This window comes from Pleurodeles waltl, chromosome 11 (genome assembly GCF_031143425.1).
Source record: "Pleurodeles waltl isolate 20211129_DDA chromosome 11, aPleWal1.hap1.20221129, whole genome shotgun sequence".
NCBI lineage: Eukaryota > Metazoa > Chordata > Amphibia > Caudata > Salamandridae > Pleurodeles > Pleurodeles waltl.
In genome coordinates this window covers 572,788,709-572,809,205 of record NC_090450.1, presented here as the reverse complement: position 1 = coordinate 572,809,205, position 20,497 = coordinate 572,788,709, and the positions used below count along the sequence as shown (strand labels likewise).

Below are 20,497 nucleotides of genomic sequence, written 5' to 3'. Positions count from 1 at the left end.
GATCCAGTGTACGTGTTCCTAATGGACACGACATGTAGAGACAAGACTGTTGTAAGGGAACCAGAGACATTTTCATTAACTGTATCCTGCAGACAAGAGGGGCCAAACTATTGACTCTAGCATGGACAATTACCCAGTCAGAGTGTGCATGAGCCAGATTAAAGACTGCACAGCCCACTCTCCTAGACAAAGAGTACATAAACCAAACGTTATTTTTCATGGACTAGTTTGGGCAATTGAAGTCCTGCATCAGCATGGGAAGTAGTGTCACTCTGCCACTGATAGTCTTTTTCTGTCCTGACCTGTTTTTCTCCCAAGCAAAATGGATAGTCTGATAGTGAAATGAAGGTGCTCCAATTCTTTTTACTTATGTTTCACCAGAAGAGGACAGGTTTCTGATGACCTAGCTAAACCCAAAATGAACCCTCATTACTGGAGGAAGGTGATTACTGCATCTTCATAGCAGGGTATACAGAGTCTGGGGTTGGTGAATGCTTAACTTTGTGTCTTTGGCACATATTTATTGGTCCTCCCTGGTCTAATTTAACCAGTGCCTCTTAACCAGGACCTTGCTTTCACCTAGTATATCTCATGTTTGCTGTGTGTAAAGTGGCGTTAGACGTGTTGGGTCCATGTGCCTGGAGTTCCTTAAAGGATATGGTTGTTGCACAGAATCGTGCCTCCTCTTCAGACCAGCTTTGTCCTCACCAGATGTGGCAACCTACGTACTCCTCTCACTTAAGTTTGCACCTTGAAGCCCCCATAAAAGTATATGGTGAGCAGGGAATGGACAAACCCATTCTGTCACATCCAAGCCATCTGTTCCTCAACAGTACCAGAGCTCCTCTTCACCCTGGTTCGTGTTCAGGATCACCTAGTATAGTACAGACCTAGCCCCTGGCAGGGGTCTCCTAAAATTCACATCTCTTGTCCAGTTAGTAGCGGACTTCTCTCTTCCACTGCAAGAGCCCTGGACGAAGGCATTAAAAGATGTATGCTGGTCTATTTTGTGGATGGTTTAAATTCTAAAGGATGCTTGCCTTGTGGTTAGCAAAGGTTATCTGCCAGTGACCCCCAAATGAGGTACAACTCTTTTGTTGTTAATAATATGTATTTTCTCTGGACTTCAAGATGTGGTTGTGCTGCACCAGCGCCGAGGGATGTTTTATTTGTTGCTACTATTTCACTTAAGGCTATGACTATGATGGAAACTTGGTGTTCTCGCTTGCCCTTGAAGAAGAGGGAGCTGTACTTCCGGTGCATGTAGAGAAGCTGACCTTTCATTATGAAGAGAACAGCAAGGCCAAGTTGACTGAAGCCTGCTTGGAGACGGTCTTCAGGAAGCGAGCTTTCCTGGTGCCACAAGGACATTGTAGTCCTGCCGATCAGAACCGAACTGAAGACCTCTGTTTTTTAAGAAGATACAAGGACCTACAGAAGTTGTTCCAGGACTGCAGACTGGTGGGCCTGCATCACAGTGTCCCACACTGTACCATCTCTGACTTTGGGAGGGCTCCTGTAGTCTCTTTAAATGCCTGAGATAGATACATATGACTTTTCCATTTCATCATAAGTCTTACCTGTAACCTGTTGGCTGATGCTGATTACCCTGGTCTCATAACTATTTGAACCATTTTCTAGGTCGGAGGGCCTTGAGGACATCCCATTTACATGTCAAGTGTGGATCTAAAACCTACACCAGTTTCTATGTTACAATTGATGCTCCTAGTGGGTACCAGGCACACTGTGACCACCCCTGCCAAGGAAAAATCAAGATCACGACAAGGTGTTTGAGATACAGACCCCCTAAAGCTTGATACTCCAACAGGTTTACATTTGGTCCTAGAACATTTCCAACACTAGTAAGGTCTCTGTCTGAAGTTTGACTTTGGAGGCCATTTGAAGCTAAAATTGGTCTTTCTGTGAGCTGTGTCCAGTGGCCTCTTTCGTATGACCGCCAGTGCCTAAAGATTGTGACTCTCGACTAGTCACTTGGACATCCTAAAACTATTGTTTCCTTGTGGGTGAAAATCCCATTTCAGTTTGTGATTGGGGATTAGGTAGTTCAAATACGAATGGGCTATTTTTTTATAGTCTCAGCAGCCGTGGTCCAAACCAGGCCAGGCCATGCCTCACAGATTAATGTTGAACACTTCATTCCATCATGGAGAATCCTAAGTAAGGTATTTGTGTGTTAGTTTGCCAACACTCAATCCTGAGCCAAGCCACTCCTTCACAGTACACTACCCGCAATCCATCCTCCTGTCTCTGCAGCATTACCTCCACTCTTCGGCCATGAATGGAACTGAGCTTCTCCTCCATTGGGCAAAGTCACTGGTGCATCCAGGAACCCAAAGTTTAGAGTGTTCGAGCCATCGTACCGCACCACGTGCACCTATGGGGAAGGGAGATGGGATCAAGCCACAAGAATAAAGACGGACATTTGTTTTAATAAAGTTGTTTTTTTTCCAACATATGACTTTAAAATGTTAAACTGTGTGTTTTTATAAGTATATATATATATATATAAATATATATATATATGAATGAAATATAGGTTCCAATGCTTTTATTGGGTGGGTACATCTCCCACCTCTCATCAAAACCAGAGTTCTATAGATTACACACATGCATGAGATTGAATCACAGTAACTAAACCTTGGGAGCTTGCCCACTTATATTCATTTGTAAATTAATTCTGGAATATAATCTTTGAGAAAATATACCATATTTTATTAAGTCAGTTTAGTTGTATTGTGGTAAAAAAGTGGAATTTTAACTGTACATTCTGGCATTAAATGTTCGAAACTTTATTTCAAATTACATGATCTACTGGGGCACATTTATTTTCACTGGCATGTCATAAGTCATGGCTGTGAAAATAAAATAAATGTAGTTCAATAAAACATGTTACTTTGAACAAGTGTAGTAATAAACACAGATTCAGACATATTATTACAGCGCATAGGTAAAGTCCCATATTTGAGCTCAATTTTCTACTGGAATTTCTGGATCATTTAGCTCTATTCCATAGCTCTTCTTTTTTCTTTTTCAGCTATAGAGTCAGATATTAGGACATTACACGTTGTGTTTTTATATTTTATAGGCAGAAGTGGGAAAGTACACATAGCCCTCCATTCACCTCTTATGTACATATTGTACTTGTTTTTCTTAAAAAGTAATTGCACCAAATTTGGGAAGGAACACTTTCCACTGTTGGAGAGTCGGAATCGCAGGACAGGAATCATGTTAAATACCCCAATTCGAGACACAATTGTAATAATTACCCAATTCAAATGAACTCAGTTTGCCTCTGGAACATGCAGACTTTTGTTCTAATTCCATTCCATCGTGTGAACAAAATGATATCCTTGTGGGACAGGGACTGTACATCTGTTAGTCAAATTTGAAATTTGTCTTGTAAAAAAAAAAGTGTGCGACATAAAACAAACTGTACTGTGCTGCTTTGTCTTGTTTCAATACAATACTGCTAACCTTTCATCTGTTCATCAAATTTTGGTTTTTGTTATGTGAATTAAAAATGACTCTACAGGCACAGTGTCCTTGTATGTACATCCACAAGTTTGAGATGCTTTTCTTGGCGCAAAAGAGTTAAGTGTAGAGCACGCTTCTGCTCGTTGTAGTATGGTTTATCCTATATCCAGTGCTTTAAATGGAAAAATAGAAGTGCAGGTACTCTGTACCAGAGTACCTGCTTGTTTCGGAGAAGTGCCGGTACTCTCCAATTAAAAGTATTACGTTTTTCTTGAGATATGCCGGTACTCTCCCTCTCAAAATAAAAAAGTGCCGGTACTCAGTACCGAAGAGTACCGGCCCATTTAAAGCACTGCCTATATCAAATCAAAAATGTAAGGGCTGGTTCGTGCCGCAGAGCTCCCATCATGCTCCGCGGCTAATGCTCAAGAGACGGAGGCATCGGGAGAACAGCAGGCCAGAGGATGCGGAATGGATGGTTCACGCCGGGAACAGAGGAGAAAACACCGGCGGTAATGGAATGGCTCAATTGCTGCCAAGTGGAGCCCAGAGGAGCCCGTGTTGTCCCACTCCCCCCCTTCGCAGCGTTGGAGCTTATGTTTTTGGAGTCAGGCAGGTCAGGAGAAGCAGCATGCATTCGGTCACGGATGACGCAGGGGTCAGGGGTGAGTGGAAAAAAAACAATTTCTGATGACATTTCACTGCTTTTGGAACATCAGCATACTTTAGGAGGCGCTCAACCCACTAAACTACTTTATAGATACTACCGGTGGGCGCCCCGTATATGTCCAATTGTTTCCTGTCTAGTACCTGCGCCTATGTCATAGCAAACGGAAGGCAGTACGGCGGAGGGGCCGAGGCATGTTATAAGGGCACATAAATTAACCCCACCCCGATGGAGTAGGATTAGGCCCTCTTTCAGGGTTAGCCAGCTCGGCATGCTACAGAAGCGCCCATGTAGGCATGGGTGCGGTTTGTGGCAACAAAGGTGGGGGGAGTAGTTAAAAGGAGGGGGGCCCTGCTATATCTTAAAGAAAACGATACCGAACATTATGAAAAGGATTGCCCGGGAATTCCAGCCTAAGGCACGTCCAACAGGCAAAAACATGAAGGTGGCACAAAATTCAAAAACCAAACGCCCCATTCATAGGAAAAAAAACTTAAGCCCAGGCTCAATCACCCCAGTTCTACACCCCCCGCTGTCAAACACCACTCTCCTCCTGCACCTCTCAAGCTACCTCTAAAGCAAAAGGAGCAAATATGGAATCGGAGTGCAATGAACATATAATTGGTAACCAGACAGAGGGCCACTTCCAGAACTCCAGGGATAACCAGAGCCTGCCACATGACTTGCGCCTCTCCGAATAGACAGAACAAGGTCAGACTAACACCCAACTAAATAGGAATGGCCAGCTACAGACATATCCTCTATTCACCACGATCGGATCTAAAGAGCCCAAGGAACCACCTAAACTAGCGTTCTCAGCAGAACGTTTAACAGAGTATAGGGGCAGGCTAGATGTAACTCAGTACCTATTTACCAGTCCCCATCGCCCTATAATTTATCGAATACTCAGTGACACTCAGACCCCTATATCTCTCCTGGGACGATAAGATATTCGCCGATGCCAGACTCAATTCAGATGGAGGTCAAAGCGAGGCACCAAGAAGTTGGCAAAATAGTGGCAAATATGAGCTCTTCAGCCTGTTCTGTTTCTTGGCATCCCGGGCGGGCTTCCCACAATCAGACAGGAGGAGTACAAGTGGGGAAGGGCTCCTCAGCTACAGAGAATCTGCTTCTTCAGATCCTTAGTGAACTTAAGGCTTTAAAACTATCGGAGGAGGAAGCAAATCGTAAGACGGAAGCCCAGCTCAGCCTCATAAACAACAGTATACAACAATGGAGTACTCGTGTTAAGGAAGTCAAACAGCAGGTATCAGACTTAGAGGACTGTGGATCTCACATGGAAGCATTGATTGTTAAATACCAAGCTGAATTGGCCGACTTGCAGATCTGGGTCGACGATGCTGAGAATCGCTCCTGCCATTCTAACTTAAGGTTTACAGGGATACCAGAAGGGAGAGAGTCTGGACAGACAGTTATTAAATTAATTTCAGACTTGATCAAACAGTATGTTCTAACGCACCCAGCCAATAGTAGGACGGATCTTACCATTACACGTGCCCATCGAGTCCCAGCCATCCAGCCCGCTGGTGCAAAATATCCATGCACGATAGTGGTCAACTTTGGAGATTGTCGCATCAAAGAAAGAATTCTCTCACTGGCCATTAAAGCAAGGACCTTTGCAACTCTGGGAAACTACTCATTTAAAATCTTCCCTGATATGTCCGCACTTGCAGCGCGCAGACGCTGAGAGTTTAAAGAGCTGATTCTGGTTTTCCAGAATATAGGGGCACCGGCTGGTCGGGTCCAGCAATCAAAATTGAAAACTTTATTTAAAGGACATGCTAATATATTCCATACGGTGGAGGCGGGAAAAAAATCTCTGAATTCTATACAGAGCACAGATGGGAGGGGGTTATAAAAAACACTGCACTAAGGTTTAAAAGCCGGTAGCTATCTGCTTGCTTGTATGGGGCTGCGAGGTACCGGATGGTGGGTTGGGAGGTCTAGTCGTTTCTGAATTCTACACAGAGTACAGATGGGAGGTGGATGTAGAAATATTGCATTGGGGGGATAAAGATATAGAAGTCAGTAGCTATCTGCCTGTCAGTAAGTGCCAGAGAGGTACGGGTGGTGGGTTTGGGGGGAGTTAGACGGAAAAACGTTCTCAGTGTGACATTGAGGGAATTTTTTTAATGCTCTGTGGCCCGGGAAGTATGAGTAGTAATGTATTGATGAAGGGAAACCAATCGAAAAAAAATGCTTAGAGTCTGTTAGCATCCGAAAAAGGGAAAGACCATGATGCCTCTAGGATGCTTTGGCGTCAACGGTTGTATGTCAAGGCACCACAGTAGGGGTAATGGGATAGGTCAGCACAACAGGCCAGTAGAGCCAAGGCGGGATCACTGGGTGGGACTAGGGGAGGGGAGTGTTCTGAGAGTCCTTAGGTGGGAGGGCCTCGAGTTTAGGTCACTCAGGGAGGAAGTGGAGCGATGGGGGTGGGCCCAGGGTTGGAGTGAGGGGCTGCACGTAGGGGAGACTAAAAGGTTGAGAAAATTCAGGTTTTTCCACAAAGTAGCAGACAGTATGACTGGAAAAAGGCTACTATCAAGCTAATTAAAAAATATGGTGAAGTTTAAGATTATTTCCTGCAATACAAATGGAATTTCAAACAGGCGAAAATATAGGGCAATGTTAAAATGGCTGATATCATTCAAACCCGAAGTCATTTATTTTCAAGAAACCCATCTAAAAAGTAATAGCCCCAAAATATATATCCAAAAACAGTACTCAGCAGCTCTATTCACTTAATCTGAGCAGGTAATGAGAGTGGCAGCAAAATACTTGAGTAACAGAATCGATTGGATTATAAAAGAGGTCATTAGAGACTTCAAGGTTAGGTGGCTCTGGCTCAAAGCCATACAATCAGGAGTTCAAAGTAATCTGGTCAATTACTATGGGCCAATCATGGATGAAGTAGAGCAACTAGTGCAACTCTATAATATAGCAATGAGTGCCAGGGGCCCCTTTATTATTGGAGGGGATTTTAATTATATCCAAGATATTATATTAGATATCTCTAATTGGGCAAAAAGACAACTAAAACCTAAAATTAAGAGAATCTTGAATATAATAAAAAGTGATTTTCAGGTAACAGACCCTTGGCGAGAAGAATATCCAGCAGCCACTCAATATACTTGCTTTTCACACCGCTATAAAACTGCCTCACGGATAGACTTTTTTCTAATTTCTTGTATGTTGAAGGAGGCTGGTTCGCATATATGTGCAAACGCTTTTTCTGACCCTTCAGCGGTCATGGTGACGACAGAACTAGAGGCAGCTAGCAAGGAGAGACCCAGACGGCAGTTCGATAGATCTTTACTTAGTAATCAGCAGTGGGTCACAGATATGAGAAAATTCATACAGGAGTTCTTTCAGCTTAAACAGAATTCCGCATCTCTGTTCAATGTATGGCATGCATTTAAAGCTACAGCCAGTGGTCAAATTATTTTGTTTAAAGCATCACAGACTCGACAGCGAGAGCCTGAAATTAAAAAACTTCAGATGGCAATAGCCAAGGCGACACAGATGATTGTATGAAAGCAAGGGGGCAGGAAGTGGCAAGGCGTAATCTTAATCAAACGAAAACAAAGTGAAGATTTTTTTATTCTTGAAGAAGTAACTAGCTCGAGAGCCTACCAGCAGCAGGTTTATGAAGAAAGTCAACAAATAGGTAAATACTTGGCATGGACCACTCGCATAAAATACGAAAAGCAGACAATACATCAAATTCAGGATCCCAAGACAAGTGCAATCGTTACTCATGAGAAGGATATTGCTTGGGTATTTATGTTACATTACTTTAGAATTTATGAGATTTGTTACGCAGTTTCACTCTCACAGTTACACCAGTACTATAAGCCAATCACGCTACCAAAAATGCTGTTAAATGTTCAAAATGACATAGCACAGAAGATTACGCCCTCTGAGATTAAGGGAGCTATCCAGAAAATGCCAAGTGCAAAAGCTTGTGGCGGGGTTGGTTTTCCAATAGATTTCTACAAAACCTTCTGTGAAAAGCTAGTACCGTTTCTAACAGAAATATGTAATGCAATACTCGAGGGTGAAGAAATACCTCCAACATTCAAAGAATCAATAATAGTCAGTTTCTTGAAAAAAGATAAAAATCCACTGAAACCAGATGCATACCGTCCAATCAGTTTGCTGAATGCAGATTATAAAATCTTAACAAAGGTCTGGGCTATCAGGATCACACCGGTTGTGCAATAATACATAAAGACCAAAACAAAACGGTTTTGTAGCCAGCAGACTGACTGTATTAACAAATTTGTATTGGATGTCATCAATCGAGTATTTTTCAGTCAATATAATCCCTGCAGTAATGATAATGTTAGACGCTGAGAAAGCCTTCAATATAGTGAACTGGGAAGCCTTGTTATATAGCTTGACCAAATTCGGCTTCCCCGTGCAATTTACGTCGATGATAAGGCAGCTGTACCAGGGTGCCTATGCCAGAATTGTCATTAATTCAAAGGTCAGAGGCACAATTCAGATGAAAAGAGGCACTAGACAGGGGTGTCCTCTTTCCCCTATACTCTTTGCCTTTTTTATCGAACCTCTGGCCTATATAATATGCAGCTCAAACAAAATTATGTCGACAATAGCAGCCATGCCAAAAATTAAGCTCTTCGCTGATGAAATCATTTTATATTTAAAACCAGAGATTGACAATATGCAAAGAGTGTTGGATAGAATTAATGAGTTTACTCAGATAGGGGGCTATAAGATTAACGAAAGCAAAACAGAAGTTCTTCTATTCACAGCAGGACCAGAGAATCTTCCTCAAGGCTTGCAACAGCAAGCTAATTCATACGAACCAATATGGTATTTGGGAATTTATGATGAAGAATTACTGTCATTTGTTTAACCTCAACTATGCTAGGATGCTTGCAAAAGTACAAGCACTTTTGGACAGATGGATGGTTCTCCCGTTGACTCTGATAGTGAAAGTCTCCTTAATCAAGATGTCAATTCTTCCGCTTTTTCTTTTTTCATTCAGTAATGTACCAATAAGAATAAATAGCTCTTATTTTCATGAATTGGATTCCATGCTACAAATTTTTATATAGAAGAAAAAAAAACAGGGCGAGGCTCTCAGTCATACAGCTCAACAACCAAGGGGGCCTGGCACTTCCTAATTTTCAAGTTTATTATCAGGCTGCATTGCAGGATATATTGGCACGATATTTGGATAGCAGAGAAACCCTGGAAATATTTTTGGTCAGCAGGATGATCTCAGAATCAGCAATAAGTCTCCCAGCATTCATTAAAACCACCAAACTTCCCAAAGAAAACTTGATATAAATATATTTGCGATTGTAGTAAATAAGCCAAGATTTTAAGTAAAACACATCAAATACCATCAGGTCATATTTATCTACAATTATAGGAGTGTAAATACTTAGGCCTACACCTTCCAGAAACAGTGATAGCTCAATAGAATAGCAAAGGGTTCAAAGAGATGGGGGATTTTCTTCTAAGAGGTAGATACATCACTTGGGAGGAGGTCGAAACTAGGCTGGAGAATATGGCAACTAGACTCTTTTTGTGCTTTTTTCAGATCTACCATTTTCTTAGTGCTAATATACCCAGGACAAGTACCCAAGAACACTCGATATGGAGGGCTCTAATTAGGAGTAAAGTACTTGGTACAGGAAACTGGTACAGATTGCTAGCTGATGGACCTGCCTCTGAAATAATTACAGATTTCAGGGAACAAGGTTTTCCATAACAACACAATGTGCAATATCTAACGAAGATGGGACAATTATTTCGGAAGAGGGGTACAAATCTTTGAGTGTAGCTAACTATAAAAGAATGTCTTTTCTCTCCAGATGGATGGCTTACTACACTCCTAAGACAATACATAAAATGTATCCATAAATTCCTGATCAATGCTTTCGCTGCCATCAGGAGGGGCAGGGGAACTGGCTACATATTCTTTTAATCTGTCCCAAATTAACTATTTTTTGGTTGGAAATAAAGAAGGTAATAAATCACAGCTCTAACTTAAGGATTGAGCTAGAGCCACGCCTAGTCCTGTTTGGAGTATCTGAGAAAACACGCCAGCTAGGTAAATATCAGCAATATTTTATAGTGATTGTTGTTGCAGTAGCTCGATCGTTAATACTGCAGCTTTGGCGGACTCAAACAATTCCTACAATGCAAAACTGGTGGAGTAAAATGTTAAGAACCAAGAAATATAAGGAAGTGTACTCAAAACGCGTCAAGAGTATAAAAAGGTTTACAGCTATATGGCAGTATTTAGCGGAATAGTAAGCCAAGTATACCTGAAATGAAAAAAAAAAAAATGTAAAATGCAAATATCCTTGAGGACATACAAAAAATATACAGCTACATGCAGTTTGTGCAGCAGGTGATTTCACCCACCAAGACACCTTACTGGCATTGGATCCTGTGACCTGTAGATCACTATAGTAATCTTTTGTGCTATTTCATTGGGGTTAGAGTCACAGTTTCCATAGCACATGCTACACTCATTGATCTGCTGGAAGCTTTTCTCAAACTCTATTACCCACTGCACATATGAATATATTGCCTACTGGCGATAGTTAGGACCAACCTTTCCCATAGACAAAGGGTTTTTTTGTTTTGAAAATAACTTTGGTGCCGTTTAACAAATCTTCACAGAATTTTCAAAAATAGTACACATGTTAGTTCAGCTGCTGTCTGTAAAGTTTTGGGGTGAATCGTCAAGTGGGGGCCAAGAAAAATAAGGGGTCCCAAAACACTTTTTCCCCATTCCATGTCTATGGGCATTTTGCAATCTTTGGACATGGCTGCAGTCCCAACCGTAAAACGGAATTACACCAAATTTGGCAGGAAACTAGATTTTGGTTCCCATATCGTCCTGTATGTGATCTGGTGTCCATCTGTTCAGTAGTTTTGGAGTTAGTAAAGGTGAAACATTTAGATATCTAGGGACGTTGATTGTTTGTGGATCTGAAGGTACCAATGGGGGACATTATTAAGTGCATCATGGATTTATGTTTCGTTGCAGGGGGCTTGGATGTTGGGTTGCAAGAGGAGATGGGTGCAGAAGCACTCAATGTTGAGCTGCAGGAGATGCATGCTTAGGAGAAGAATGCTGGGTGCTTTGTTAAAAGAAGGCTGAAATGTTTGGGTGCCATAGTGCTGGATGCCTATGTATTGAAGGGGTGGATGTTGGGCTGCATGAAAGTTGGATACCTAGGAGGAGGAACGCTGGATGAGTGTGACTGCTGGTGGCCAGGATGTTTAGATACAGGAGCCCTGGACTATGGGAGGCAGGAAGGCTTGATGCTTAGGAACAGAAGGTTATGCCTAATAGGGACCGGGTCTGGATGCCGGGCTGCGGGAAAACTGGATTCCTAAGTGCACTGGGGCAGAATATTGGGCTATCAGAGTTGTGCATATTGGAGTGCCAGAGGGTGGGGTGCTCCAATGCTGGTCGTGTGGAAACTGAGTGCAGTAGGATAAACTCTGGATTTCTCCACGGCTGGATGTTGGCATGCCAGACGGCTAGGAGTTGTTCTGCCAAAGGACTGTCAATGGATGTTGGGATGTTTGAAAGCTGGGTGTCAGGAGGGTGGATCCTGGGTTGCTATAGGGCCGATTGCGGAGGTCCAGAAGAAATGGGTGTTAATGAGCATTATATTTAGAGGTGGACAGTGGGTATGAATACATGTACGCACTTGCTATGGTAAAATCTCTGTAGCTATATGTTGAGTGTTCTACTTTCATGACAACCTTCATTTCTACACAGCGCACAGCTCAGAGGATGGCAGTAACACAGAAGGTAGGCCTGTCTAGTGTAGTGATATCTTGCTTACCTTTGCCAGTGCAGGGTGCTCCGGACTCAGTGGCCGGCCCACCCCAGAGGACACGGGACCCTGAGGAGATGGAAAGTTGTCTCTTTTCTGCAGGTGACCTGGTATAAAATCATCAAGTGTCAGCCCAAGGGATGGGTCTGGGGCAGAGGGAAGATAGCTCGCTGTGCCTCCGGGTCGGGCATAGTGAGGAAAGGTGTCAGCATGCCTCACAGATGAAAAGCCGCCTCCTTCGAGTGCCAGACCGGATGCCTCTTGGACACTTGTCATCGCTGTTGGAAAGTTTCTCTTAAAATACAAAAAGAAGAAACACAGAAATATCAACATCTTCCTTCCTGTACCCAAAAGATGCCCTTGATCATTTCCGTTCCAGCGGATGAAGCTAAAGTTCATGAATACCACCTGCTTCATGAAAGTAAACCCTAAGGAAGAACCAGTCTCTCCCTAGGAGATTAACCCACCATTTCTGGAAGATGAATCTTTTCTCCTTAAATCTGATTCACTAAGATCCCATAAGGCGAATGCTATCATAACGTTCTTCCTTGGGTGCAATGCAGGCTTATTTGAACTCATAGTACAACCACTCTCTTTAGACAAATGTCCAATTCCAGGGAAGATCAGTCCCTTACGTAGGACCCTTTAAGAAACTGTACATACAAAGTGCTAGGCAGTGTATTCCTTGATGCACTTTTCCGTGCAAAGTGAACAGGGGACCCTCATATGGTACACCGACTGGTGTTGCTAAATACCTGATGTAAGGGGCTAATTACTCAGGATTGATACCAACAAAATCTCAAGACTCTCCATGGCGGGCTCACCTCTTCACCAATCACTTAGTTCCAATGACCAACTAGTTCACTTAATTTGACTTCCCTCCAGTCACTTATTCTGCTTTGTTCTATCCAAATATTATGAGGTCTCAAAAAACCATGAAAAACACAGAACTGCATCAATCAATTGACACAACGTTTAATTCCTCCAGAACAACAAACAACTGCTGTCAAAAAATCCTACGATGGCAAGAAAGAAAGGCATAAGGACAAAATAAAATTTAATTCTACAAGTAAGTAAAAGTCACCTATTGACACAATTTATTATAAACTAGGCACTGTATATATTTATTTAAATCACGGATGCCATTTAGAGTAAGAAAGTTTTCTAATTACTTGACACTTTATTATTTTGATCCATTAAAAGTATTTATTATACTGTGAGCAACGCTAGGACTTGCTAAAAGGGCCCTTTACAAATAAAAATCAAATTGTGTAAAGAAACAGGAAAATTATTTAAAAACATGTTTAATAATCATCAGCATATTCAACACTACATGAATGAGCCCCTAAGAACAATTATTGTAGCTGTGGAATGAATAATCTCTTTACCAGCCATTGAGATGGCAGGAACAAATCTGAATGTTTACAGAGCAACTAGATGGAAAATTCTCAAAACATTTTTGATAACAAGTGAGCTTTTAATTACATACAAAATAGCACTGGAGTAGGTACAAACTGTAGGGAGGAGGGCCAGGTGTCCCTCAGCTGCTAAAAAACTCTAAGGGCCTAATTAAGACCTTGGCAGATGGGATACTCCATCACAAACGTGACTGATATCCCGTACGCCATTTTACAAGTTCCATAGGATCTAATGGAATTGTAATACAGCGACTGGATTTCCGTCACGTTTGTGATGGAGTACCCATCCGCCAAGGTTTTAATCAGGCCCTTAGAGACAGAGACGGCTTGAATCTGTGAATGAGTGAGTGGTCCTGATTCTCTTAGTATGGCGTATGTTGCCAAAGACAATGGGCCCAATTGACAAATGGAACAGTGAATCTGCTCTCGGAAAAGTATGCTTTCTCAGAGGTGCAGATATCCGATTTTCCCCTACTCAAAAAAACCCTAAGTATTAATAGGCATAGAAAGCTGTGCCCATTGCTGCTTTCTAGGCATATTACTCAATGAATCATGATTTTTTAACTCAGTTCTTTCCTAAGGAATACCCCAATTTGATTAGTTCCAAAACGAAGAAAGCCTGGCAAAATAAGGTCGACAAAACATTAATGTGGAGAAAAGACAAAGTAACAAAATACCTTTTTTGAAAAAAAATGTTTCTGTGGAAAAGGTAATCTTTTAAACCATTCAGTGTTCATGATGGAACAGTCTGTCATGCGCACCGGCACTCGTATGCGGAAGACGTCCTCATCACTCGAGCACCAAATCCCACTGCTGTTGTTTGCAAGGGATTCTGGGTAACAGTACCTGGTGAGAACCACACAAGTCACCTCATCCTGGATTTGCCTAGCTGTCTAGTTTTAAAAAATGTACAGGTTTTCTAGGTTTCCCTAGGTGGCAGCTGAGCTAGAGCCAAAAATCCACAGCCAGGCACATTGCAAAAAAGGGGTCAGTATTCAGTGGAAAATGTGATGTGTCCATGCTGTGTTTTGGGCCGTTTCCTGCTGCGGGAACTAGGCCTACCCACTCAAGTGAGGTGCCATTTTTATTAGGAGACTTGGGGAAACAGAATAGTAGAGCGAGTGTTATTACCAATTGTCTTTCTCTGCATTTGTGTCTTCCAAATGCAAGACAGTGTGTAAGAAAGAAGTCATTTTGGGAAATGCAATCCAATTCACATGCTAGTATGGGTACCTACAAATTCAGTGATGTGAAAATAACCAATGCTTCTAAACTGCAAGGTCTGTGCCTATTTCAGAATTACATAGGTTTCCTTGGCACCTATTTTTCACTCTTTATATTTTACCAAATGAATTGCTGTATACCTGGTGCAGCTCAGTTATTGGCTTGGGTACCGCGGGTCATTGGTGAACCTACAAGACCTCTATATCCCTGCAACCAGAAGGGTCCAGTGGCCATAACGGCATATTGCTTTCGAAAATCTGCCATAGTTAGAAAAAGTTACAGATGAAAACAGACACAAATGGCTGTTTTTGTCAACTCAATTTCAATATGTTTTTATTTCAAGCTGGGAAGATGGTGATATTAGCACAACAAACCCTTTGTGGATGCTATTTGCAGGGAAAAAACAGATGCTTTCTTCTGCCGCACTGTTTCCCGAATATAGGACGGAACAACGCATGCTGATACCATGCATGCCTAAACAACGCGGTCCGAACAACAACCGTGTTGTTATCACGAATGCCTTAACAACGATTTTTCGTTGTAAAGGCATGCCTGGTAAAGGCATGCATGGAACAGCATGCGTGGTTCCAGCATGCGACCTCCCCGATCCCCCACCCCTAAAACAATCCTACCCCTACCCCCACCCCTAAAACAATCCTACCCCGACCCTCCACCCCACCCCTAAAAACAATCCTACCCCGACCATCCACCCCACCCCTAAAAACAATCCTACCCAGCCCACCACCCCACCCCGAAAAACAATCCTACCCCCACCCCCTCACCCCTTCCCCTAAAAACAATCTTACCCCCACACCCCTGCCCCCAAAAACTAAAACTACCCCGACCCGCACCCCTAAAACTAAAACTACACCCACCCGCCCCTAAAACTACTGCAACCCCCATCCCCGCCCCTTAAAACTTAAACTACTCTGTCCCCGCCTCTTAAAACTAAAACTACCCCGAACCCCACCTGCCCCTAAAACTTAAATTACCTCGACCCCCCCCCAGCACCTAAAACTACTGCGACCCTGTAAACCATAAACTACCCCAACCCCCGCCCCTAAAACTACCCCGATTCCCCCACCCTTGCCTCTAAAACTAAAACTACCCCAACACCGCCCCTAAAACTACCCCGACTTCCACCCCTAAAAACTTTAACTACCCTAACCCCCACCCACTCCTAAAATTACCGCGACCTCCGCTCCTAAAAACAAACTACCCTGACCCCCCACCACCGCCCCTAAAACTACTGCGACCCCCCCACACCCTGTCCCTAAAACTACCCTAACCCCACCCCTAAAACTACCCCCATCTCTGAAACTACCGCAACCCCCACCCTGCCCCTAAAATTTAAACTACCCCGACCCCCACTCTGCCCCTAAAACTACCTCGACCCCCACCCCGCCCCAAAACTACTCCGACCCCACCCCATTAAATGTAAACTACCTCGACCCCCCAGCCCCGCCCCTAAAACTACCCGACCTTCCACCCTGCCCCTAAAAGTACAGCGACTCACCCACCCCTGCCTCTAAAGCTAAAACTACCCTGACCCTCCACCTTGTCCCTAAAACTACCACAACCCCTCACCCCTAAAAACGTAAACTACCCCGACCTCCACCCCGCCCCTAAAACTACTGCAACCTCCCACCCCATCCCTAAAACTACTGCGATCCCCCACCCCGCTCCTAAAACTACCACGACCCCACAAAGCCTAAAACTACCCCGACCCCACCACCCCTAAAACTACTGCAACCATCCCACTGCCCAAAAACCTAAAACTACCCCGACCCCCCACCCCTAAAACTACAGCGACCCCCCAAATCCTGCTCCTAAAAAACTAAAAGTACCCCGCCCCTAAAACTACCACACTCCCACTTACCTGACCGCATCCTCCTGGGTCTCTTTTCCTCTGCCTTAACCACGCATGTTCGTTGTTCAGGACATGTGTGGTTAAGGCAGACAAAAACAGAGTCGGTGTCCATGAAAGCGCTATTCCGCTTTCGTGACAACGCACGTTGATATTCAGCTGTCATTGTTCAGGCTGTTTCCTGTTCCACCGTTTTTCCCAACATGTAGCTGTATTTTGGCTATTTTCCCATTCCCCTCCAGTGGGTATACAAAAAGCCTGGGTACCTTTAGAATCCCCAGGATGCTGGAACAAAGGATGCAAATTTGGAGTGGATACCCTACCTGGACAAAAGGTTATAGGGGCGTAACCATGACCATCTCCCAATAGACAAAAAAAGGTTTAGCACGAGCCGGGTTGGCCTAGCAGTGAAGGGGTTAATAGTAAAAAAAAAAAAAAAAAGGGGGGGTCACTGTAGTCTTTCTCCTATGTCTACTATGACCAGGTTATCAAAAAACAGGAAGAAAGAAGAGGACACTGATAGAAAGGTGGCGAAAGTAGAAGAAAAAAGAAAGGAAGTAGGGGGACAGCGCAAAGGGTATTTAAGACAGGGAAAGGGCAGGCAGAAGAGAGCAGGGAGGAGGGGAATGAGGAATGGGGAAATAACTATTTTAAGAGAAACAGGGTGTAAAGGGGAAAGACTAACCAAAGCCAAAAAAGGCAAACTTAACAGGAAGAAGCAAAAGTTTGCCAATAATGGTTTGGCAAAATAAATGTGTCAGAACAATTTCAGATGAAGCACAGTTAGGGGGAGAATATGCTAGAGCCCAGTGTAAAAGGCACTGCAGCAGCTGGAGCATGATGCTGCAACAAGACACTTGTGATCACGTGAGCTATTGTTTGGAGATGGAGAATCTCCAGAGTTCCCACTCATTGTGCAAGAAGTACGTATCAGTCTACAGGAAGGGTTTCGGCACCTTTGTTAACAACTCGGCAGCCTCATAAAGGGCTGGTAATAAAAAAATTAACACAAACGGATAGAAATATGCCACACCCTGCAGAAACATGTTTTTGCATCGGTGACCGCACTGAAGGATGAAGGTCATTTTGAAGTCAAACAGTACCTAAAAGTTTCACGTGTTCTGGGGGTTGGAGGGTTGCCCCATAGACGGAAGGGTGATGATCTGCTGGGTGATGTGATTGGCCTGAGGAGTATCCTGCCTACAAGAAAGATGGTAAGGGGAAGTATGCCTAAAGCATTATTTGGCAAAAACAGCAAACCACAGGGGGCAATCCAACAAGCGCAGATCGATCCTTGGCCACTATTGAGCAGAAGCTCCATTTATGCTGAGCAGTAGCTGGGGTGTTCTCGGTTTCTGACTTCCTGCAGCGTTTGGTGTAGCACAGTGTCATGTGATAAGAAATGTTGTGGGATTTAAACAACTGCTGAACGTGGCCATATTTGCTTTGAAGAGAATGGACCACACAGTTGATACTTGTGGTACTCCACATGTGATGAGGATACTTTTCAGCGGTGTGACACGGTGGGGGCTTTTTTCACGAAATGACTAGAACTAAAGAACTAAACAAGCATTGGAAAAAGCCAACTGAACTGGTTTTAATGTGCAATCACATGCATAATTGGCAAATTAAAGTGACACACGGGAGGGAGCCAGTATTTACTCACACAGTTCAATACAATAAGCACACGAGCGGAGGCTGGGCTGAACCAAGACTTGACAGACAAAGTCTAAAGCAAATGTCTGAAAGAGGCTGGTCAGAGAAAACCCGTGGTTTAAAGGGGCAAATCCAAATCCACGTATGTATATTTTAAGCAACAGGAATATTTGGAAGCTATGCTCTCAAAATCCAGAGCTAATGAGTACCTTTTCTTTCCTACTGGAGTTTTCATCAAGGGCTTTCAGAAGTATGTTGTATCCAACACTCTTAAACGCAGTGGAAAGGTTCAGAAGGTGTGCACAGGCTTAACCTTCATCTGTTGATAAGAGAAGGCTTTTAAATAATTTTAGAATGATTAATTATATCCACCTACAGGGTCCGGCTCTCAATCTGAAGTCACTCAGGAGGTGAAAGGACCTTGGCCATCAAAAGAAGGCTGAACACCGGTCTGGAACTTGCATGTGTAGATGTGTCTGTGCTCGACGTCTTCCACATTAAAAGCCACAATGCCATCTTTGTTTTTTTAGGCTTTCAGATGTCAAGTGAGCGGTTGATGCAAGAACTAATGAGCAGACACCGGACTGGAAGGCTCAGGTTGACAATTTGGTATTTGAATCTATCAATTGAGACAAGGTTTGCTGGTGATGGAAGGATCTTATGAACATCTTGCAAGTTGAAGTCCACTGGCTGGAATTACCAAATATAGAACATTTTCAGCATACTACACATATTTAAATGCTGATGTGAGAATCTTATATTTTTTTTAGTTGCTATTAGATCTGTCAGCTCTTGGCGTGGTTTCCCCTGTCTTTTTGGCTTCTGACCTCCAGTTTTGATCCTGTGCTGAACTTTGTTTTTGCTGGCTTTAGTGCTCTTAGCACTGCTTACCAGTGCTAAAGTGCAAGTGGTCTCTGTCTAAATTGGATTAGTAATTGATTCATCCTTAAATGACATATCTGATTTACTAGTAGTAAGGCCCCAGTAAGGTGCACTAGAGGTGCCCAGGGCCCATAAATCAAATGCTACTAGTGGACCTGCAGCACTGATTGTGCCACCCACATGAGTATCCCTGTAAACATGTCTCAGGCCTGCCACTGCAGTGTCTGTGTGGGTAGTCTGGAACTGCCAGTTTGACCTGGCAGGTGTACCCCCTTGCCAGGCCAAACCTCCCCTTTTACTACTTATAAGGCACCCATAAGGTAGGCCTTAGGCAGCCCATGGGCAGGGTGCTGTGTATTTAAAAAGTGGTACATGTGCTGGTGTGTTTTACAAGTCCTGATATTGAAATACTGCTAAATTCAGTTTTCACTATTGAAAGGTCTATCTCTCCTATAGGTTAACATGGGGGATGCCTTGAAATATCTTTTAAGTGTAATTTCCAATTGGGAGCAGATAGAGATCTGGAATTTGGGGTCTCTGAACTCACAATTTAAAAATACATCTTTTGGTGAAGTTGGTTTTTAAATTGTAAGTTCAGAAATGCCACTTTCAGAAAGAGAGCATTTTCTTGCTTAACCATTCTGTGCCTCTGCCTGGCTGTGGAACACACGTCTGGGTCAGAATGACAGTTGGACTGTTTGTGAATTCACTCTAGGCAGTCACACAAAGGGAGCTCAGGTGTGCCCTGCATATCCTGATGGGTCTTCCTGGGTTAGAGTGGTGGGAGGAGCAGACACTTGCTCTGAATAGGGCTGTGTCTGTCCTTACACAACTACCTGGAGTGTGTCTGGGGCCAAAGCAGGAAAGGCAGGGTCTTGTGCATTACAAAGACTTTCCTTTGAAGTTTGCCTACTTCAAAGGCAGAAATGAGTATAAGTATTGGGCCTCTGAGACCACAACTTCAGAAACACTTCTAGACTGAGGACATTCTGCCAGGAAGAAGAGCTGTATGCTGTAGGAGGAACTGTCACTCCGCCTGTTGCTTTGTTTTGCTGGCCTGCTGCTTGCTGCTTCTGTCCTGGGAGTGAAAGGACTGGACTTTTATTTTTCTACATCCTGCTTTCCAAGGTTCTCCAAGGGCTTCAACTGAGCTTGCCTCGTGTAAAGAAGTCTCAGGGACATCAAAGACTTCACTTGCCAGTGCCTGGCTTTTCTGCTGGGAGCACTGACTTGCCAAGTGGTACCAAACCCAGTCCCTTGGAAGTGGAAACTGGTGTCCTGGGGAAGAAAATCCATGCATCGAATCACTGTGGCTGAAAATCGATGCATCACATGGCTTGAGGCAGAAGAATCAACACATCACCAACTGATGCAGCACCTGCCTTGCGGTGGAAGGATTGACACAGCGCCTGTAGGTCCGACGCAG

The 20,497-nt window shown here is 43.5% G+C and overlaps 1 protein-coding gene across 10 annotated transcripts in view; it reads right to left on the bottom strand.

Moving 5' to 3' along the window:
• SORBS3 (sorbin and SH3 domain containing 3) overlaps positions 1-20,497 on the bottom strand; it is a 293,967-nt gene that overhangs the window by 165,434 nt on the left and 108,036 nt on the right. For 9 of the 10 annotated variants that reach the window (XM_069214033.1, XM_069214036.1, XM_069214035.1 and 6 more), the window contains 2 exons: positions 12,034-12,318; positions 2,281-2,395 (listed from right to left, as the gene is read on the bottom strand). In XM_069214033.1, the coding sequence (XP_069070134.1) occupies positions 2,281-2,395; positions 12,034-12,318 (400 nt within the window). The remainder of the gene's footprint in view (positions 1-2,280; positions 2,396-12,033; positions 12,319-20,497) is intronic. The other variant, XM_069214041.1, reaches the window with a different exon arrangement.